The sequence below is a fragment of the Trichogramma pretiosum genome, unplaced genomic scaffold (assembly GCF_000599845.2).
Source record: "Trichogramma pretiosum strain Unisexual culture from Peru unplaced genomic scaffold, Tpre_2.0 scaffold20, whole genome shotgun sequence".
Classification (NCBI taxonomy): Eukaryota; Metazoa; Arthropoda; class Insecta; order Hymenoptera; family Trichogrammatidae; genus Trichogramma; species Trichogramma pretiosum.
Window position 1 is genome coordinate 178,787 of NW_019641696.1, and position 22,661 is coordinate 201,447.

The window sequence follows — 22,661 nt, forward strand, 5'->3', positions numbered from 1 at the left end:
AAAGATGGAAAAAACGAGCCCAATGAACCACGTTCAGAGCGCAAAAAAGTATGAAAAGTAGAATCTCGCTAGTAAGAGTATCTATGCAAGAAAAAGTCGGATAAAAATTCTGATCGATTAAATCGATTTCGGCTATTGGAGCCGTATTTAATTTGAAATCCGCCTATGTGGACAACGTGTCGAGGGTTTTGCGCCCGGCCGCGCTGACGCTCGAGACCAAGTTTGAAATTTCGCGGTGAGTCTCTTTACGAGAGGCTTTCACTGGTAGCTGTTGCTGTTATAGCTACAGACGCGAAGCTCGAGCATGACGCATATTATAATACGCGAGATTTTTCAGATTAAGTCCTCGACACACGTCGTTTGTTATGCTATAAGCGCCGTGTTTTCTTTCGTCGTAGTTAATATATAAAACGAACGAAAAGAGAGAGAGAGAGAGAGAGATAGACGGAGCGAGAGAAAGAGTTTGAGAGACTGTGATATGCAAATTGCTCTCCGCTACGAATCTCTCGCAACGAGTAGAGATTAGCTTCATCGCATGCGCGCCGAACGAAGCTTGCGAACGTGAACTAAATGAATAAACTAGCTATGGCAAAGCCCGACAAAGTCCGACCGACTCTAATGTTTCGAATCGCTGATGATTCGAGCTGCAGTAGCAAAACACAACGACACATCGGGCTTGACTCGACCAATTACCAGATATTTGATTTTTCGACCGCCTAATTACGTTGGAGGTAAGCTTGCAGGACAACGGCAGCAGGTAGTCGCATCATTTCTGCGATATAGAGTTGCAGAGTTCTTATCGTTCGCGAGATTGTTATCTATAAGCTAATACAACAATGCGCGTCGCGCAAGTAAACCTGTAAAATATATTGTTTTTCCATCTCTCACTCTCATTTCGAGTTGCGCAACGTTATTTTCCAAGTCATTATGAAAAAACGATGTTTCACGCGCAAAGGTCGATGTTTCATCGAGATCATATACGTCCACACAAGCGTGTCACGCGCGAATTCGTAAATACAGAACAAGTGTAACCAGAAAAAAAATTGCAATTCACAGAACCGCATCATTGCGCACGATCGATTATGTGCTTTCGTAATTTTATAAAAAAAAAAAAATCAAGAAGCTGCGTAGTTTTCTCACGTTGCGCTGCGGCTCGTCGTCTCTTTCCGCTATATTAAAATCTAAGGCCGCGCGAGCTCCTGTGTACCGTATTGCAGCAGCAGCTGCTGCAGCATCATCATCGGTTCGTGTCAAAACATCATCAGCAATTACTACTGCTGCAGCGCAAGTAGTTTATTTACTCGGGCGAGCGCTTATACATACCTACATCCCATCAACCCTGAGTCGCTCACAAGCCTTATATATATTCTATATAATATATATATTTCAAGGTGAATGTATTAGCGTCGTAGCTCGAATTGGAAAATAAACCGATCAAATGCTCCGCGATGACGGATGTTAAAATCAATTTCGTTCCCTTATGAGCGAGTCGGCGTATATAGCCAATGCACACGGCAGCCTCAGCAACTCTGGCAGATGAGAATGTCAAATTACAGCGCGCGTATGCAATTAGACTACCATTACTACATGTAATCGGCTAGGCTTAATGGCAAAAGTTACGATTACATAGACGTAATAACGAATAGTCGTTGTCGTTGCGCGCGCGAACGGCTATACAAACGCGTATACGTATGTAATTTTGACCATCATCAAAATAGCCCGACGAGGCGCACATTCAATCCTGTCGTTAAAAAGTATTATTATAACGAGGAAGTTTATCGTTGAGCCTTGCGCGACGACGACCACGACGACCAACCAAATCAATTGATTCAGACCTGCGTGCAAGTAGTGTATGTAATATTGTGCATACGAGAAGCTGCGAGAGGGTGTTTTGAAATATAATACACTTGAGCCGCATTGTGTGTATGAGGCTATCGCGAGGATATTGCATTTTGTAAATAAAGAAAAAATATGAGACGGATCGTCAATCGTTTGATAATTGTACTTTAACAAAATACAAATTGAATTAGCCGTGAAATTGTAAAAACAATCAAACATCGTACATGTATTTAAAAAAAAAAAAAAAGGACAAAGTAACGTTGCATGCGGAAAGGGAAAAATCGGGCGCTCATCTGCCCACACACACGTATGCATATAGGCGTCCAACCTCGAACGATCTCTTTTTCTCTCTCTCTCTCTCGCACTCTCTCGTTCAACTCTTCCGCTGACTCTTCCACTTAACTCGGCCACGACCGACTAATTTTTCTCTCTCGCTCGGGCTCTATCTAGCCATTTGTCCCGCTCGCTCTCTTCTGTACGGCATGATGCAGCAGCAGCACACGTTATATGCAACGACTGCTTCTGCTGCTGCTGCTGCTTCTGCTGTCCACTACTACTATACTACCACCGCTGCTACATATATCCCCGATCGGCATAACGAGCACGCGGGCCACTCGGAAGTTCGCTGGAAGCCGCCGTAAGCTCTTCAGCGAATCAATCGAATCACTGCACCAATCGACATCCGGCCATCTTTCGACCTCTCGCTCTCTTTCTCTCTCTCTCGCCTAACGATTTTTCAGCTTTTTTATTTTTACATTTTTTTCCACCATACAGGAGTTTCTTTTATACTTTTCCCAGTTCTTTGAGAAGTAATCGAGTTACGATAGAATAACAAACATTCGCTGCACCGATTGTATCAGCTAGAAAAACTTATTTGATTTTTAGCTGCCCTCGAGTAGAGACTTTTTTAAATAACTTAGCTCTAAATTTACTCACATTTTTTTCTTTTCAAAAGACTAATATGTACGCAAGATTAGAGGCCCTGAGAATTGCAGCCACGCGCGCTTCTACGTAAGGTTGCTCTCTAATAGGCAACGCTCCCGTAAAATTCGAAAGGCAAATATCTCTCTCTCTTTCCCTCTGTTTATTACTGCGCTTACCGTGCGAAAAGACTAATAGCACCCGAGCGATTGAGTTGCAAACTTGATAATTAATGCCACCTTTATATAGCAGAGCACCTTATGCTATAATGTGTACTCGCCGCGATCGCGAGATATCTTAAAATATTTCTAATCTATTTGCCGATCATTAGCTCCAAGTCGTGGTGCAGTGAGTTGAGCAATAACAAGTCGTCGTTGGGTTTCATCGCGTACAAAAAAAATCCTAGACGAACACTTTTAAACGAGCCTGATACGTAGTTTCTGCAAAATTCACGAAATATTTCCATGCACCCGAATAAACATGATCGCGTGTTTTTTTTTTTTTTATAATTGCGATAGACGATAATTTTCTTACGTTCGACAATCAGAGATCGGCACGATTTACCGGTACTACGAGTGCGTGCGCTAATTGCATAAATATATTTTATGTTTTTTTATTGCCTCAATGTAATAGCTGCGTCAAAGTATTAACTTACATGCTGATTGCTGCGTTGCACACGCGTTGCCTGCTCTCGAACGAGAGATCGTGCAGTCGATGAAATGTTGTGTTGTATTGCTCGGTGTAGATGACTTTTACAGAGTCTCGAGTCAACCGGCGGAGATCTGCATGATGTCCACTTTTTTTTACTAAATTTTTACAAGAATCTCCGAGTCCGATTCAATGCGCGGTCTCGTAAAAAAAAATAAAACGCGCACCGCAGTCCTGCAGCAAGAGAGCTTGCGAATCGAAACGATTTTTACCGGACTCTCGCGATCGGCAACAAACGCGGTACTTCACTGGAAAATCGGCAAAAGGAATTTCACGATCGCGTGAATCAACTTTGAGATCCGACTATATCGATCCTCGCGAATCGATGCATCGCGCGCGGCTCATCGTCGCACTTAATCGCACACCATATACCGATCTCGATGAGCGAAAATCGGCAGCCCCGCGAAAGGACGCGTACCGGAGCCCACTTGCGTGTCCGAAGACGAGCGAGGATCGGTCTCACGCGTGCACACTATCTATCTCGCGCGCGGTCGTGTACATGGCAGCCGAGAAAGGCTGTAAGTAAGCGAGTTTACAAGCGATACTGATAGGTATATATAAGAGTGCGGTGCGAAGTTGGGCTGCTATGCTGCTGCTGCCGCTATTACTTATTGCAAAAAGGCTCGATCGCCGTCGCCGTCGCCGCCGTTCAGCCGCTGCCATACGAGGGGGGCACATATATATACACAGGCTTGTGTATCATACCCACAGAGATATATTCATGCACTCGTGTGTACGTGCGCGTATCCTATCCGCAGCCTCTCGCAGTGTATCTGTCGCATGCATATTGTAGTATCGTTTTGAATTCCACCTCCGTTGGCTTTATAGCCACCACCCGTGTGTGCCAGCTCGCATGCAGCGCAGCGCAGCTCTCCGATACGATATCCTCTAACTCTTTAGCGAGCTCCATGGCGTTCGGTTGTATTATATATTATGTACGCTAATCGGACCGAATATATATAACTACGATATGTATATAGCAAATACATTATAGGCACCGAATCGGAGACATATTATAACGTTTTAATATCGATTGAAAGGGACACATTATATCGAAGCTAAACTGCTTATACACATCTCACAGACACGCAATAGGCGATCATCATCGCGGCCGATGCCGCGTAATTGCGCCCATCTTTTCGTATACTCGTCGGCACAGATACTCGAACGTTATGCTAATGTGCCAATAGAACTTGATGCCATTTGTCATATCCAGAGCATGTATAGAGCAGTTTTTGAGCATTAAATACATGAATCAACGCGCGGAGTCTTTTGTTCCTTCCATCGGCTCTATTATACCGTGGTGTAAAATAACCGAGATTTCTCGCCAGTAAAAAGTCCATTGAATTCGATCGTTTAAAGCTTTCCCAGCCGATATGATCAAGCTTGGTTGATTTAAAGTTATCTCGGTAATTACTATTCGTAACAATATCTGAAAATCCCATCAATTTCGTAATTGTTTTGTTAAGGTGATGCCGAGGCCCCGATTTTGACGGGCCGTGCATTAAAAATGTAAAATAAAATAACTTTTTTATTAGACCGATTTTCGAAAAACGGCTCTGTGGAGCCCTCCGTATTGATGCTGTGAATGACTGCCAAATTTCATCCCATTTCATTCAACTGTTTTTCGGGAAAACGGAATTGAAATTTTTAAGCTTGAAAACCTAAATCAAAAATTTCGATCCCGTTCTCTGGAAAAACTGTTCAATGAAATGAGATGAAATTTGGCAGTTGTTCGCAGCATCAATACGGAGGGCTCCACAGAGCCGTTTTTCGAAAATCGGTCTAGTAAAAAAGTTATTTAAATTTACATTTTTAGGGTTCGGTCGGTAAAAAACAAGGCTTCGGCGTCATTTTAAAAAAATAATTGCTAAATCATAATGCGTGAGGTATTTTTAAAGATCGCCGTCAACATTATATATATCCTATAGGCAAGCATAATCGTATCATAAAGAAATAACACAGAGGCATTCGAGCCGTAATAGGTCACTCAATGGGGTTGTAGTGGTTCGTCCGTAAACGGAGGAAGTTTCACGTTGTGATATATACACACTCTTTTACGCACACATATAATACGCGTATAGCATGGATCGCGCGCATATACGTACGCATGCAACTTAAGTGCATTTGTACGCGTGCATATAACGTACGCATAAGAGAGAATACATGTACACTAAGCGAGCCGCAGATTCATACACATTTTTGCGTACGCGTTCAATTTCAAGATGATTTTATATACGGTTGATTCAACTGATGCTGCTTATACGCTGTGTGTGTGTAAATGCGCATTACAAGATGCCTTTCGTTAATACAGACCGATGTCGATCTTTCAAGTACGTATTGATAACGATCCGATACAGCGTGAAATCAAATACGAAAGAAGAAAAAAACTGAATTATATCCTACACGAGTGATTTGATTATATTGTGTACTTTCAAGAGAATATGTGAGAGCTTGGATTTATGAAGAATTATTTTATACATTCCAGCTTTGTTGGTGGTCAAAATCAAAATAATTTTGACGTTCGTAGTAGCGGAAAACGACAAAATATGAATGAGAGAATTGTCAATTAATCACGAAGGATTATGAAAATTGCGAGATAACGAAATAATACGTTTTGGCGGGCGTGCTTTTGCATTAATGTAGAGAATTTGATTATACAGAAATATTGTTCTGGACTGTGACAATAAATAATGAAATATCCGATGGTCGCATGAGACATTTGCATTTTTCACGCTTTATTAAAAGCGTTTTTTAATGTAAAATTATACCTTTAATTAAATAAAAGCTTTCAATAGAAATAACAATTACTCGTGACACAAAGTATGGCAGTTTTTTCATCTTAAACTTCTGCGGCTATTTTTATAGTTTTTCTTATCTTTGATATTTGTGTAATGCATATTTTAGGAACTATGATGCGTTCACACCACGAAATTACGAATTGATAAAACCTCACGGAATGCGGTTATTGATTAATTGAAGGTTCTTTTAATAAGGCTTGCATCATATCTATAAAATGTATGATTTCTATGAAAGGAAGCAGCGCGCAAAATTTTGAGTAAAGATAGAAATAAAGTTTACTTAACTCCGTTGTTTACAAACACGAATGACTCGTTTTCGCTTTGAACAAAACCTGTTTTTTTTCAACGAATGATTTCGAAATTAAGTTCGAAATAAAGCTTATGCTCGATCGCGAGTTCAAAGAGACCGTATTTTTTTATCAATGCAGCATAAATCTTAGATAATATTTTTATGAATTATTGACGATTATGTTGGTAAAGTCTAAATTATGGATTCAAAGTCACTTTTAATCTTAAAAATATTCGACTCCGCGTCAATGTAAATTATATAATAAGCCTAAACTCGATAAAGTTCATAAATTCAATTTAAAAACAATTTGAAATCATAAATTTATCAAAAGTTAATTTTTAATTATGATGCATACAATTTAGACGATTCTTATGTTAAGTAATAATTTATTATGCGATTGCGCATAAAAATAATTGTATACCGCCCTCTATCACTTGTCTGTCGACATATATTAGCGTGAACCTTCTTTACCAGTGGGCTTCGAATAAATCGTCTGCTAGCGTTCTGTTTTTGAAGCTCACAGAGCTTAGATGCGTTTTTCGAAGAAACTGTTTGATTACTTTGAAAACTGAAGGTTGATTTTTCAAAACCATATCGGCAATGGCAACATTAGCAAATTTGGCTTGGAAATGTTTCGAAACACCTCAATCGAAAACAATACCATCCTGCATTAAGGGTACTTATTTTCATTATATGCAATGATTTTTAACCTATAATTACATTTTTTTTCGCTCAAAAGATATGTTTTTGTTGTCTATGATTTGAATTGATTCACGAAATTTTGAATTTTCTAGTGTGTAGTCGTAATGCTGCCAAAAAGACATCTGGTACAACATCAAACGCTGGAAATTCCAAGCCAAAACATAGAGGATGGAAAAGACAAGATGGTTCTGTAGTTACAGTTGGAACATCACTAGCCACTCAAAATTGCACACGCTGGCATCCAGGGTTAAACGTAATCTCTACTATCATAATTGATTATACAAATAAAAAAATGAATGAATTTAGTGACTCAACATATGAATGTATTTTAGGTGGGTTTTGGACGCAATGGAACATTGTATGCAATGGTACCTGGTAAAGTGGTAGTAACTTGTGAAAAATTTGAACCTAAGTGGGATCATACCTGGGTTGAAAGGCATTATGAAGGCAGAGAAAATCAACCACTTTACAAAAAGTATTTTAATGTTATACCAAAACCTCAACATAATAGGTTTAAATTAGTGAATAAAATCTAAATATTGTTTTGTACATGTCATAGTTTTCTCTAAGAATAAATAGCGTTGAAATATTTTAAATTTCTACATGTATTTCTTTTATGAATTTATAATTCCTCTACGAACCTGCCCATCTCGAAGAAAAGTATTCTACTTCTTCGCCATTTTTAGATAATGTTGCATATACTGTAGTCTTACGTACGTTGTTACCCCCTCTCATGTCGAATACCAAATTAGTTACATACATTTTTTCATCCCTTCTACGACACATTATCATGAATTGAGAGTGAAACATGATTGGATCACCTACAAATATATATTGTTTATTACTAAAATTATATTCATTATCAAAAGTTATATGAAGAGCTATGTACCTGGATAAACTAAAAAATCACACCCAAATTTATCTCCAGAAGTTATGTAAAAACCTTTTTCCCACAGATCTTTGAATACTTTGTAACGTAAAATTTCTTCTTCACTGTTAGGATAACTCCAATCTTCAATTTTTATTCCTCCAGAATGCCATGGAAATACTAAGATAAAAACAATTTAAATGAACAGTTTTTAAACAAAATTAATTAATTTTTTACCCGTATGTGTTTGTACAAGAGCATCACTTTTATCTAATTTTGGTAATTTTGCCATTTCTTCTTCAATTAAAGCATTTCTATCAATATTGATACTTTCTAATGATTTTTCAGTTTCATCATCCAGACTTTGTTTTCGCTTTCTTTTACTAGTATTCAAACCTAACATTTTTCTTTTTTTTCCATCAATAATTCGATCCATCATGGAAACTATCTGCAATTCATTCAAGTATTACTTTTTTCCTGAACAATTCAATAAATATTTTTAAAACTTGAGTAATATCCAACCTGTGTCATTCTTTGATTTTTCAAACACTCTTGCTGTTCCTCATACAGTTTATTTCTGTAATTTTCAAATTTCTTCTTCAGAGAATCCGAAGGTGTTTCCTTTAATATTGGTAAACTAACCAAATGACCAATATTTTTTTCTAATAACAGTTTAGTTTCTTCTGGCTGTAAGAGTAACGGTAGGCCTGACATGTTTATTTGTCTCGAATTTTTTGCTATGCTGCCAATGCAGTTGGCTATGATTCTATGCTTTTGTCTTAATTCTAACCATTCTGAAAATAAATAATTAATTTAGAAAATTTCAGAACTAGAGCGATATTCATAAAATATAATTATTTACCATCTGCACTCCAGACAAAAACATCAGACCCAGATAGGACAAGATTAATCTTATTTTCAGTCATTTTTTATATACTTATTTACAATTGTTGACACAAGCTCATAACATAGCACTTTTGAAGAAGCAGCAGACGATTATGCCCAAGTCTATAATCAAGGTACATATATGTTACATTAGTAAAAATGAATTTTATACAACTTTCTTAAAATTCGGGGAGAGGGTAGTTTTAATTAGTAAAAAACTGCTATCCGAATTTCAAGAGAATCTATCGTATCGTTCACAAGATACGTTTATTCAAAAAGTTCATGGTCTATACTGTATACCTTTGTTTATACTTATATTATTTGATTTAATGACATTTACAGTGAGGTTATGTGGGCACTGACGCACTGACGGCGACAACTGACAGTAGGCAGCCGGCGTAATATGCCATCTACAGTGCCTGCACTCGACAGAGTTCATGTGCGTCTGCAATCTGCATTAATATTTTGGAGTAAGGATGTAATCTATCACGTATAAAGTTCCGATTTGTCTTCCCAGGTGGAGTCATCAGCCGGACACAAGTCTGCAGTCTGGACCAGCAGCGCTATATAAATATGATGCCAATAAAAACTTACCAAACTAAACTACAGTCTGTAATAATTTAATTCGTTTTTTATTGTGAATGTTTTCAATTCATGAATTTATATTTATGGTACATTTATAGTCAACTTTGGAGTTTGAAATAATTTACTTTAAATGATCGTGTGCTTAACAATAAGAGTTTGTGTACTAATATAATTTATGGAAAATCTACAAAAGTCCAAAGCATAATCGTAATCGCTGTATTTTTTTATAATTGTTGTTATTTAATGTTACATGTTTTCTACATAATTCACATAAATGAATTGAACAGTTAAAATGTAAACTTTATCAAAATTTCCCAAAGAAATTTAAATTCAAGCCCAATTTAATTAACAAACTCAAATCAAAATAAAAAAATTTTTAAAGTTCCTAAAAAGAACACGAATGAATTTTTTCAGATTTTCTTTAAATTATTTTCAAATTAGTTTCAGTATTTTGAGTTGCGGCGTGCAATAATGATTGGCTTTTGGATCCGCATGTGGTGACGGATTTTTCTTAATTTTCACTCTAAGAGCTAGAATCAAAGCAAAGATCGAAACACTACAGGAAATAAATGTCAAATTTAATATATAAACGCACTTTAAGTGGTACTTCTGGGTCCCTTTTCTATTTGGTTGAATTTTCTTTTTACATCGAAATTCTTATTTCGATTACATGTACATGTTGATAATAAAAATTCAAATAAAAATATAAGGGCTGCTATTCCGCAACCGGTGTACAGAACCACTATCAGGTAGCCCACTTCACCACCTCTGTTGCCCTTGTTCTCTTTCTGATAACGAGTGTGTAACGATCTCAAAGGCTCCACGTAATGCCGTACGAGTCCAGCTTCGTCCATCCGTCGTAAAATCCGATTAAATTTTGGTAATATCGGAAAATCGGGCGAAAAGTGATAACCATCGTATTGCGTCGAGAGTACAGGCTTGGATATATGAATGTATTCGTTTTCTTTAATGCCAAAACCATTGAGTTGTAGAGAATTCGCGATGCATACAATTCGTTCATTCTTTAAAAGTTTATCCACACACGAGGTTATTTTGCTGTACGAATGAATCTCCTTTCCAATATCCTTTTGGAAACGTCTCACATGGTTGGGAAGACCATGAACCATATAGTCCGAATTACGTAGATCCAGCATGGTTTCAAAGTTCGAACGAATTTTGGTGAACGTACTGAAGGCTTTCAACGAAGTAAGGAAAAAAGTGCCGATCAAGGATGTGAGTAAGATCAAAGTTATTAACGCGATTCTTTCCGATGTGTAGCGGGCTCTCCCGAATACACTTTGTTTCAACGAGTTGGTGAACAGACGAATGAACTCGAAAAATGACGCGGTCCACGATAATCGCAAAATGATTCGTAAAAAAGTGACAAACAACATGACTACTAGGAACGCCAAAATGAAAGCTTGGGTATCAAATTTCTTTAAAATAGTTTCCAAGCTACTGGTCGTGGTTTTGCGCGATACTAAGAAGGAAATGGAGTCTTTCATGAAATTACTTTGCATTTTCCAATGCTCATCGATTACATCTGGTCGAGTGGAGAAGTCTATTTTTCCCGAAACAATATCCGCAAATGAACTTTGAGGATTTCCTTTTTCATCGGTTGGAGCGAGATAAGAATATATTTTGATATCGTAAGTAGCATTGATGTGATTGAGCGCCATACTCATGAGGCTAAAGTAAATTTCTGTATCGTAACGAAGGCGCTCCTTGATCAATACGTTTTTTGAACTCTGTGATCTTATTGAGGATTCTGCACTCATAATAAATTTGTAACCAGACACATCTAGCGATCGGTCAAAATAACACATTTTATGATCTTTTTCTTCTGAAAATAGAAAATTGTAAATCATGTATTGAACTAAATGTAAGAGTAATTGTTACAAACTATCAACAAAATTAAAATAAATTCATTACTTGAGATTAAAAATACAAGACTTTTACTTCAAACTGTTGATTCGCAAGACATTGTGAAATATAGGATCTGCAGTTTCTTCAAATATTAATTATAGAATTAAAAGAAGTTTAAGAAATGTCGAATATTAACCTTGAGTGAGCAAATGATCCTTTATTCTGTGTGAAAATAAAGTCCACCTTTCGCCCGTGGTCGATGGAATTCTGTTCAATTGCCAAAACGTCGATGCGATTGGAGCGTAGGGATTATACGTGTATATCATGATATGACCCTTCGCAGTTCTGCATAAATAAAATGCATTGATCATTTTAAATTTCCAAGCAATCCGCAACATAGCATACGCGACAGAGCAAGCATCTTGGATGTTTTTGTTGACTATGAAAAGCGAAGCAAGACTGTTCCAAAAAATAGAATTCCGGAAGTTCAAGAGAAAAGCCGAAAAATGGCGTAGCGAATCAGTGCTAACGCAGACAATTTGTACAGGATATGATTTTCTATCGAGTATAATCTTATTTAATTTGATTATTGTCAGAAATCGACGATACTTTTCACATTTTAATATGTCATTTATTCCAGTCGAATTAAAATAAAATAAAGGTAAGTAATAAAAAGTACGAAAAGAATTATTGTGAATGTTTTATAATCGGTACAATGGTGAACTTAATATGTAAAGACATATAGTTAATGTAGGCTTGGATCATCTGGCATTAGATACAGTTTTTGTGTTTGAGCTAAAAATGATTTTCAAGTGTATTGTAATATAATGTACTATGTAATATGTAATATGTATTAGATAATGTGTAAATCGATAGTTACAAAAAGTGGTCTTTCGTTGGAACGGGTTATTTGAAAAAGTTTGTACGGCGATAAGCAAGGAGTACGAATTGCAAAGACACCTGCAAGGTCATAGGCAGCACTGGTGGCGGCAAATATGAGAACACCTGAAGTGTATTAGCGGGAAATACAACATATACGTAGGCTTTACTTATCTCCTCGAATGTCGTTGTACTCTTTTCAAACATGTGCGAAGGGGTGAGTTGGGTGCCGGGGAGGGGAGTCTTATGGGGCTATGTGCTGCGTATTGTTTTAACCGAGAGAGGGCTGATGCGTAAAGAGCTGTACTATTTTGCCAATATTTATTAAACAATTATTCAATTAAATTATACTGCCAATGATTTTCTACATTTTAAGACGGTCATCTTAGTTCTTAGACGTAACAGAGTTAGATTTCGGTAGCAAATTGGTTACGCGTATACTCACAAACACAGGCACATGCACCACCACACATGAGCAGCATTACTGCAGCACAGATATAGCCCCACGGATTAATCGTGCACAGCTCGCACTTTGTCAAGTTAAAAAGCCTCGATATGATAACTTTTGTAGTCGTCGCGAGCTTACGTCGCTATAGGGATGGAAATAAGAGCATAACATTGGCAACGAGTGGAGTGGCGATCAGTGGCGGCGGCAGCAGTAGTACTTCGTAGTCTTTTTAGTTCATTAGTCTCTTTCATTCCGTATTTAATTGGCTCGAGCTTTGTAGAATTTTAGACGCTAATTTCGGAGCTTAATCGGAAACACGTACACGAGTGCATCTCGTTTTCATCGGTCGCGTCACACGATCTTCTTTTAATCTTAACAAGAGTCGCGCTTAAGCCTCTCCAGACGATTGACTCGACCTACATATACACAGCAAGGCACAATATTTAATTTAGTAATCATGGTGATGATTTTTTTCGAGTTTGACTCAAATGGCGCTTACCGGACAAAGCCAAGCGCGTCTCTTCATCGTGTTATTGATCAATCATTCGGCATGGCTTGACGCGGCTTTATTCCGACATGTAGTACAAGTAGGTGTCGGGATCAAAAACACACACGTTCGTATTTCATTGTCGTTTCCCACATTATTGTCTCGGCATTCGATTATTTATTATTCTTTTTTTCGATTTATTAAAATTTTGTTATAGCCGCAAGAATAGTAAGTTTTAAATAAATAGTAACTAGGTGTGAATAAAATTGTAAACAGAAGAACGGATACATTTGATCATCGCAGGTAATTATTTTATATTTATGGTATGCTTAAGAAAGAAATGAAAATTATTAAACCTTTTTTTCTTAAATTTATACCATTTATTGTTTTAAAACGAATGTAAATTTCTTTATTTTAATTTGTGTTATTTGTTGCTCAAAAAGTATTTCATTAAAATATTAAAAAACAAGGTTGAACATTTTCATTACGTTTTTGGTCTCGCCAACTTTCAATGCAAAATTAAAGAATTAATTTGGCACCTATGAACTTATATTTAAAATTTGTTTTTATTTTTGTTAGGTACTTTACTGTATCAATTCGACAAACGAGCGATTCACTATAAAATCATTAAAGATGATTTATTTAAGAAATTCAACCTCGCCAACTATGAAGCCTTCTCAAATTTAATCTATGAAGCTTGCAAGTTAACAGAAAAGATCGATAAACATGATTGAGTTACCTGACATAAGTTCATTTATTTACTTCCAAGGTTTTATGATCATTTACTGATAGATCTGATAAGTACACATGGTGTTCTACTTATTGACAATAACTTACAATTTGTTCATAATTTAATAGACGACAAATAAGATCATAGATTTATAATTTTACGTCTGCCACGAAATATCGTTAAGCTACTAAAAATGGAAAGTCCAGTGAAGAAACGGAGAGAGTCGAAGAAAGAGCGACGATCCATCGATTTGAACGTAAGATTTTTTTTACTGTTGATAAAATTTATTGAAATCAATTAAAAATTAATTACTATTAACCTCTGTCTGGGGTAACCTAAAAAACCTTCGGCTTGACAGAATTCGGAGCACGTGATCGGCCAGTTGAAGGGAAAACTCGCGATTGTTACAACTGAAATGAAAGATGCTGTAGAAAAGATGAATAGTATGACAATGGAGATGAACAAGATCAAAGAAGAAAACATTTCATACAAAGGTGTGGACCGTTACAATTATTTTAATGCTTTTTCAATTTACGACAATGATTATGTAAATGAATTTTTTTTCGCAGATCGAATGGCTGACCTCGAGCAGGAAAATGCTCTTCTCGTTTCTCAAATCGAAGAAATGGCCAATGAGCAGGCGCAAAGGGACGCCATCATCGAGGAATTTGGTATAGCTGTCGAGGCCCGAATCGTCGAGTGGAAGGTATATCATACCGAAGCTTTCAGCTTCTTTCTTCTCGTTTCTTCAACGAAAATCGGCATCGAATAACGAAACATATTCACCGCGCATCTTAGGAAATATTGGACGAAAAGGACACGACCATCGCCAAGCTCAAAGAGAATCTCATGGCTACGGACAGACTGACGAACGTCTCGCCGGAGGAGAAAAGCCACGCGGAGATGGAGCGATTGATTCAGGACATCGACCGCCGCGACGAGATAATAGCCGAGCTACAGAGCAAGCTCGCCGAGGCAGTTGTCGAGATAAACGAGAGTAGTTTGCTCATTGAAAAGTTCAGATCGGACTGCAAGGCGTAAGTAAATGCGCGGCCCGCTTTCTACCTTTGCACGCCCAACAACTTTAGCGCACTGTATTTTTTTTTCCAATTTAAAATTATGCAACGTCGCCCCCTTTGTGATTCGGCGTATCGATAAAACACAATGAGAGGGAAATCAAACGGCTATTTCGACGTAACGCTTGCAGGAAAGACGGTCCCAAGCGGCTCAGCAAGGACCAGCGGGAGCTGAACAAGAAGATGGCAGATGCGAATAAAAGAATAAGCACTCTGGAGCATTTGTTGGAGCGCGTTGAAAAAGATGCCAAGGTCAAAAGTGAACAGGTATTTTATCCAGCGAGCCCTCTTGACAAATCAATATTAGATATTTTTACTTGATTGTTTTGACTAATAAATATTATTTCTTTGGCAAAGCTCTGCGAGGCTCTAGCGATTTTAAACAAGTACGAGGACGAAAATACGAGCTTGGCAGAGGCGTTCCAAGAGATTCGAGTTTTGAAGGATCAAGTGTTGAAGAAAAATCAACATATCGAAGAATTCGTGAACATCGTCAATAAGCTTGAGGAAGAAAACACCCAGTTGGAAGAAGCTATCGTGATATTGCGGTAAAAGAGACAAAATGTTATTCAAAAAAGCACATGAATTAACGAAATACTGCTACATGAATTGGTTTTATTTTTTCTTAGAAATAAATCCAGCACAGGGGAGGATGAAGATCTTTCCCTCGGAGAGTTGGTTCTCAACCGGCACAAAGCTCAGGAAGAGCAAATCATGAAGATGCAACGAGATTTGGACGAACTTTCCAGTGAAAATGTCGGCTTGAAATTCCAGGTAATAAAGATGTCTTTTGCGTAGGAGTGAGCAATTTTAATTTATCGCATTAATTCATTTAGATTCGCAAACTGAAAACTGCGCTAAAAGAAACGCTGAAAAATCAACTGAAAAGATCGAACGGTACATCGAGCGACGGTGAAAATCAGGATCAACTGAGTCAACGCTCGGAATCGAAAAAAGAACACGTTGAGCTTTTGCGAATAAAGGAAAACGTAAAGTCGATCATTGAAGAGAACGAGGCGCTGCGGCAAGGAATGCACGAAATTCTCGATTGCATTCATAATCAAGAAGGTAAGTTTGATATATCAAGCAACTTGCGTCCTAGTGAAAATATAAGACGTTAATAATGATCTGAGGATATCATTTGGCTTGTAAATATTCATTTTCCGTTATAATTATGTTAAAATTATCAGGCGTATTTTAATGACTCGTAAATGGTAACTTAATTTTTAAACTCGACTTAAAAGTGGTCAAATCTTCACCGCCAGATGGCGAGTACCTTTGATTGTTGTACCCGCAAGTGGCAAAGTAAAAATAACTGTATTAGAAGGATGGTTTAAACGACATGTCATTATAGTGGCTGAAAAAAATTTCTTTTCTAATATTGTAGGTCAAAGTATCGTTACGATTCAATCCGAAACGTTGGAAAATTTGCTTCAAGCCTTGGATGCAAGACATTTAGCTGGTTGGTATCATCCAGCGATGCGTCTTCAGGGTCGCGTTAATTACTTACAGGGAAGCAACGCCGAGCTCAGAGCACAACTTCAACAAATCAGGTAGATAGGCTGCTCGAAAAGATGTCTAAAATTTTAACTCTAGATCTTCGATTTCAAATGTTTCGTGCAATTATTTCCCAGAAAAAATCAGATAATGCTGCAAGCACAAATTCAAGATCGATCGGACAGCGTCGAGGAGGGCGAATGCTCCCAGCCTCGGTCGACCTCGCCCCCCGTCGAAATGTCGTCGCCGCATCGCAAAGACGCGATGCACGACTCGCCCAAATCCGCTCGAAGCTCGCACTCGCAGAACGCGGACTCGGGCCGGGCCTCGGGCAAAGCCACCGAGCTCGAGGAGATGCAGCAGGCCGACGACGACGTGGCGGCCTATTACGGCGGCAACGACACGCCCATGGCCGACGACGCCGAGTCGCTCGGCAAACGATCCGAGGAGATTTACGCCATGGCCAAGGAGATGGTCGCGCAGGAGAGCGACTTCAGACGCGCCCTGAACGACGCCGAGAAGAAGCAGAAGATCCTCGAGGCCAGGATAGCGGAGCTGCGCGGAAATCTGAGCAGCTGCGTGTCGCCGGAGGAGCACGAGCGCTTGAAACAACAGTGTCTGGACGCGAACTTGAGGCTGAGATCGGCCCTCGAGTCCAAGTACGCCGAGCAGAGCGACGAGCTTCGAGGCAAAGCCATGAGCGAGCTGCGCAACGAGTTGGTGGTCTTGCACAGTCGTTTGGCTCAATTGTCACCAAAAATTAGGAAAAATCCGTCCGAGGACGATGGATACTCGGACGACATCACGGAGTTGAAAGCGGAAAACGAGAGACTGAAGAAAGCCGCCGAGATAGCGCACGAGGAGGCCCTGGTCCATCGGGAAATCGACTCGACCGTCTTGGCGGAATTCAACGACTTGCGCAAACGAATTGCCAAATTCGAGGTCGGTGACGGCGAGGCACTGCGCGAAACGGCCAGATTGTCGCTCGAAGTAGCCAATCGCAAAGTCGTAGAGGTCGAGTTGCGCGAAAAGATCAGCCTGCTCGAGAGAAAAGTTATGGAAATGCAGGAGACGATGGATAGGAAAAGAGAGTCGGACAGCGACGGCGAGATAGCCGAGCAAAGACAAACGACTTTCAGCTCGAATGAGTATGAATTTGAGTTTTTTTTTTATCGATTCATGAAAAATCATTAGACAAATTTATTTGAACGATTAATATATTTTTCAGAAATCAAATCGAAGTAATAGAATTTTTGCAACAACAGTACGCAGGTTCGACATCTTTGAGCTCTTGGGAGAGATTCGAGGCGGCCATGAACAAGCTGAACAACGATCGAAAAGAAGTGAAAGAATTACTGGGCCAAATAAGCGATCGTAATAACAACTTGGAAGTACAGCGTGAAACTCTCTCGACTCGATTGAGAATCGTTGAGCAATTGAAGGATATCCTTGAGCAGCAAATCGGTAAAAAAGACGTCGAAGATACGATGCTCAAGTTTAACGAGGCATCCAGAAACATGATCGATGTAAGTGTAGTATAAAAGTATTGACTTGGAAATACTTATCAAAACTGCAGAGCTTTAAATTTATTCGATTTTTCAGGAGTCCATGTATAAACTTCAGATCAGCCAATTAACGAAAGAACTACAAAAAACTAATGTAGACCTGTCAAATCATGAGGCCAAATTAGAGTTAATGGAGAAAGAAATGATAAGTGTACAAAAAGCGTGGCAAGTGAGAAAAAGCGAAACCATTCGACGCGTCTCAGCCGTTGATGTAGCTACGGAGACCGTTGAAAAAGAGACGGAAAAAATAATGGAAAAACAATTTGCCGTCAAAGCCACCCAAGTTGAATTAAAATTACGGTCGATCGAATGTCAATGTGATATCAAAGAATCGCAGAGAGTCGTTGTCGAAAGCGACGACGAGACCGGTAACGGTGTTCAAAATAAAAAAGACGACACTTCTGCGACTGGTAAGCCGAGTGACCATTTTTTTCACTTTTTCGCTCCAAAGAATTTATCACGTAAACGACATTCGGCATTTTACAGTGCCAAACGTGGCGATTCTGCAAGAGCAGCTTGGCCAAGCTCTGGCTCTGGCCTCGAAGCGCGCCCTGGCCGTGGCGAAATGCGAACCCGGCCTCGCGGAGTACCAGACTCTCGTCGACCTCATCGAAGAAAAATTGACCGCCAAAAGCAGCAACGTCGTGCCCGCCGCCGAGCCCGCCAAATCAAGCGAGGACATTGCCCAAATTACGTCGGCCAATGAGGCCCTGCTGTCCACGGTGCGCAGTTTGGAGAAGCTGCTGATTTGCAAGGACGAAACCATCGAGAGGTATCAGGCGTTGATGAAAGAGGATCGTGAAAAACACAACGAGGCTGTTGAGAGATATCAGGAAGAAATTCGCAGCTTGAAAAAAATTTACTCCGATAGGAAAGTCCCTGAAATAAAGCTAGATGATTTGTATGTTATATTTTTGTTTTCTTTAACGCGAACAATTGGAAAATATTTTTATTGGAAAATTTTCATTTTATAGAGATGAAGAATCCGAGTACCCAGAGAGAGACATACCGATTGGAGAAACAGCTCGAAGCAACAGGTCGGAAGAGATCCTCAGTCTTAAAGAAAAATTACATCGACTCGAATCAGAGCTAAACGTTAGCAATGAAGTAGCTGAGAGATGGCATCGACTGGCCGAGGATCGATTGAAACACTTGGACAGTACCCGACAAAGGTAAATTTTATTTTATTTACTTACTCTTCTCTTCCTGTTCGTTTGTTCGGAAAAAAATATCAATTTATCACGACTATAGATTGGAGCAGCAGCACAAAGAGGAAATGGACAGTTATCGTAAAGAGCTGATCAAAAGACAGCACGAGGTGAACGAGCTGCGTTATCAGATGAGCGAAGTGCGCCGGTCAGCGAAATCCGAAATTCAGTCGTTCATGGAAGCTCTGAAAATAGAAGACAACAAATTGGCGGAAGAAATCGAGGTGTGTAATTGATTCGAATAAATTATTCATTGTAATCTGCATCTCTTTCTAAAAACTTTTCAAACTTATTAAGCTACTTTGTTTGTTTATCATTTACATTGCATTTTTTAGAACGATTTGGAAGATCACGTGACGGTGGCATCTCAAAAGTTTTCGACTACTTATACGGTCGACGACTCGAGGCGTTCGGATTACGAGCCCACTCAAACACACATAGAAAATCTACGCAAACAACTTCAAGCTCACATAGAAAAAGAAAAATCGTATAAAAATGAAATTACCGAGTTACAGCAGCAATTGAGCCGAAGGTAAATTCAATTACATTTTCTCATACGTATCTTCACACATGCTCATTATGAATAATAGTCTAAAATATGACAATTTAATAGTACTTTACAGCACTGTATGGCATAAGTTCACATTTATGGCACGCTTTTCCGTGACATAAGTCGCACATTCTGGCCCCGCTGCGTTCGTATCGCACTCGCTTACGCTCGTGCGCTAACCTCACTTGGAAAAGGGGGCGTAAATGTGAACTTAGCACAGTATAAAATGTTGTACGATACTCGGGCCATAGGGAACACTTTTTGGCCCTTGTATCGAAAACTACTATTTCTGTCACAGTTATGTTGATAATAATGAGCGCACTTTGAGTAATCCAATAATGACGAGTAAATTTTTTAAAATAATCTAAACAATTTTTCAATCACTTTGAATACGATAACACTTACACTCTAACGGTAGATGGCGAGTACCTTTACTTGTGAATCTGCAAGTGATAAAGTAAAAATATTTCTATATAAGTAACAGAAAAATTTTAGAGATAGAAGTTCTGTGTATGTTAATGGTATTTAAATGGTAATAAAATGTAATAAAAAATAGTGATTGAATAGAAAAAAAACGGAAAATTACATGGCCATAAAATGTTTAAAAAAAAAATGTTACACTTTCGGTTAGTGTGTGTCCTTTTATGTTTAATAAACTATTTCGTTGGATAAAAACCATAAAATATTGAGGATTTCACTGCTGAAATGTGTTTAATAGGTACATGGCCATTAAAACTCAAGAGAAAAAAGCATCTAAGCGTGAGTTACAACTGGAACGAAAAGTCAAGGAATTGGAAGAAGAATTGTACGAAGCTAAAGAACTACTCGACCGGCATTTCATTGCGATGCAAGCCAAAAGAGCCAAAGTAAGTATTAAAAAGGCATTTGAAATTCAGCTAATCATGTAATGTCAAAACAAATAGAATCGATCAAACTCTCGATTGCGCATTCGATTCCAGACCGCCGAGGACTTGGGTCTGTGGGAAAAGTTGAAAAATTGGCAGAAAGCGGCGGAGCGTCTTAAGGAAAAATTGCGCGAGAAGACCGAAGAGTGCCAGAAACTGCAGCAGAATCACGACAAGCTGCGCAATCTCATCGCCTGCATGGAGCGGGAAAAATGGTTTCTACGCGGCAAGTTCATTCGCGGCGAGAGCGCCGTCAATGTGCCGGTGTGGTCGTCCAGCGGTGCGCCGTCGCCGTTGGAGCAGCAGCATCATCATAGCAACAATAACAACAACGACGCGCTGGTTGAGGAGCTGCAGAGAGAATGCCAGGAGCTGCGGGAGCGCATTAAGGAGCTGGTCGGCCGCTTGAGCCGCCAGGACAGCGAGAAAAGCGACGAAATCAAGAGATTTGCATCGGTCGCTTACGAGGTTCGTTTGCTCGCAGAGGGGCCTTTTTTTCTCAATTACCTCGCTGCGACTTAACGTTACGTGCAGCCGAGATAAACGCATAATATATGTAAAGTTCTGCAAAATTATTACGGCACAGCGAAATGCTTTTCTTTCCTCAAAACGAGCCGGATGAAATTAACTTCATTCTGCTGCGGTTTCTTGAAAAGAAAAAAAAATTGTCATCTCGAGTGAAAATGATAAACGGTTTTAGCTGGAAAGTGAACGATGCACTCTCGAAAGATATTAGAAAGTTTACATGATATAATTGTCGCGTGATTTTTCAGGACAATGATTTCATAAAAACAGAACTGAAAACTCTCATAGAAACTCAAGAGATTTTGGAAAAAGAAAATTTGAAGCTCGAGACGGACAATTTCGAGCTGCGTTTGGAACTTGAGAGAGCCCACGTCAATATGCCTCGATACGAAGAGAAAATACAACACTTGGAAAAGTAAGTAATCGCGAAACATCCTCATGTAAGTGTGACCTTAAATTGTGCCGAGTCCCAAATTATATCCCCCACGAGAGAGACCAATTGCATCGCTGAAAAAAGTCGCGATATCGATGCTGCCCAGGTACATCGAGCTGATGAAGTCGGAGAAGGCGGCGTCGGCCGAGCTGTCGACCCCCAAGACGACCTGCTACATCCCGACGATGACGTCAACGACGACGACGACGCTGACCTCGACGCAGAATCGTCGCGAGGGCACTCAGCGCACCAAGAGCGAGCTCGAGCGCACCGTGCTGACTCTGAAGAGTCTGGTGGAGAAGCTCCAGCAGGAGAACAAGAGGCTGCGCTCGAATCTGCTGCACAGCGACATGGAGACTAGGCCCTGCGACTGCTACTATCTGCGGGCCGAGCTCGAGAAGGCCAGCCAGAAGATCGTCGACCTGGAGACGGACCTCGAGATGACCGAGAAGCGGCTGGCCCTCATGGAGAGTTTGGCCCTGGAGAAGTGCGACGAGGGCGCCTCGGGACAAGTGGCTCTTCTCAGGCAGCAGCTGGACAGTAAGTCGCAGCTACTGCTCAAAGTCAAGGATTTGTTGGCGAAGGCCGTGGCCAATGAAAAAGCACTAAGGCACCAAGTGAGTTTTCAATAAAAATGTTTAGAAAAATTCATATAAACATAGTTCTGTACGCACAAATCATATTTATTTTTAAGCATTTTTTTAGCTCTCTTATACTTTGTCAATTCTGCTTTTTCAGATACAGCAACTTGAGTTTAAGCAAACACTTTCTATAATACCAGAGTACGGATCAAGTTTATCTCATGCATAAAATAAAATAAACTCTTCAAATAAAAGCACAATATTTTTACACTATTTTACGGTCGATTTACATTGTAAGAAAATATTTTGTAAA

General features: G+C 39.4%; 4 protein-coding genes across 7 annotated transcripts in view; 2 read left to right on the forward strand and 2 right to left on the reverse strand.

Annotated features, from left to right (window-relative positions):
• LOC106648428 (organic cation transporter 1-like) overlaps positions 1-4,023 on the reverse strand; it is a 31,424-nt gene extending 27,401 nt beyond the window's left edge. For both annotated transcript variants that reach the window (XM_023462061.1, XM_023462058.1), the window contains exon 1: positions 3,416-4,023. The gene's annotated coding sequence lies outside the window, so the exon portion shown is untranslated. The remainder of the gene's footprint in view (positions 1-3,415) is intronic.
• A 3,026-nt stretch (positions 4,024-7,049) lies between these two features.
• Positions 7,050-7,856, forward strand: LOC106648429 (50S ribosomal protein L27). Its single transcript, XM_014365333.2, has 3 exons — positions 7,050-7,234; positions 7,353-7,513; positions 7,593-7,856. Exons 1-3 carry the CDS (start codon positions 7,159-7,161, stop codon positions 7,794-7,796), a joined length of 441 nt encoding a protein of 146 aa, XP_014220819.1. The 5' UTR covers positions 7,050-7,158; the 3' UTR covers positions 7,797-7,856.
• A 37-nt stretch (positions 7,857-7,893) lies between these two features.
• On the reverse strand, positions 7,894-9,054 carry LOC106648106 (tRNA-splicing endonuclease subunit Sen34). Its single transcript, XM_014364786.1, has 5 exons — positions 8,991-9,054; positions 8,651-8,922; positions 8,366-8,576; positions 8,150-8,308; positions 7,894-8,081 (listed from the first exon to the last, which is right to left on the reverse strand). The coding sequence occupies exons 1-5, from the start codon at positions 9,052-9,054 to the stop codon at positions 7,894-7,896; spliced, it is 894 nt and encodes a 297-aa protein (XP_014220272.1).
• Positions 9,055-13,023: 3,969 nt separating this feature from the next.
• Positions 13,024-22,627, forward strand: LOC106648225 (centrosomal protein of 290 kDa). Of its 3 annotated transcripts, XM_014364942.2 has the most exons (23): positions 13,024-13,581; positions 13,858-14,047; positions 14,137-14,264; positions 14,367-14,502; positions 14,578-14,714; positions 14,807-15,045; positions 15,216-15,351; positions 15,442-15,632; positions 15,714-15,858; positions 15,921-16,152; positions 16,472-16,637; positions 16,719-17,729; positions 17,810-18,107; positions 18,184-18,556; positions 18,633-19,047; positions 19,121-19,318; positions 19,398-19,578; positions 19,690-19,886; positions 20,623-20,770; positions 20,864-21,277; positions 21,583-21,749; positions 21,874-22,384; positions 22,506-22,627. In XM_014364942.2, exons 3-23 carry the CDS (start codon positions 14,202-14,204, stop codon positions 22,575-22,577), a joined length of 5,430 nt encoding a protein of 1,809 aa, XP_014220428.1. In that variant the 5' UTR covers positions 13,024-13,581; positions 13,858-14,047; positions 14,137-14,201; the 3' UTR covers positions 22,578-22,627. The 3 variants fall into 3 exon arrangements, with proteins under 3 accessions (XP_014220428.1, XP_014220429.1, XP_014220430.1); XM_014364943.2 differs by having other exon boundaries at positions 13,858-14,264; XM_014364944.2 differs by lacking the exon at positions 22,506-22,627 and having other exon boundaries at positions 21,852-22,211.
• Positions 22,628-22,661: the final 34 nt, after the last annotated feature.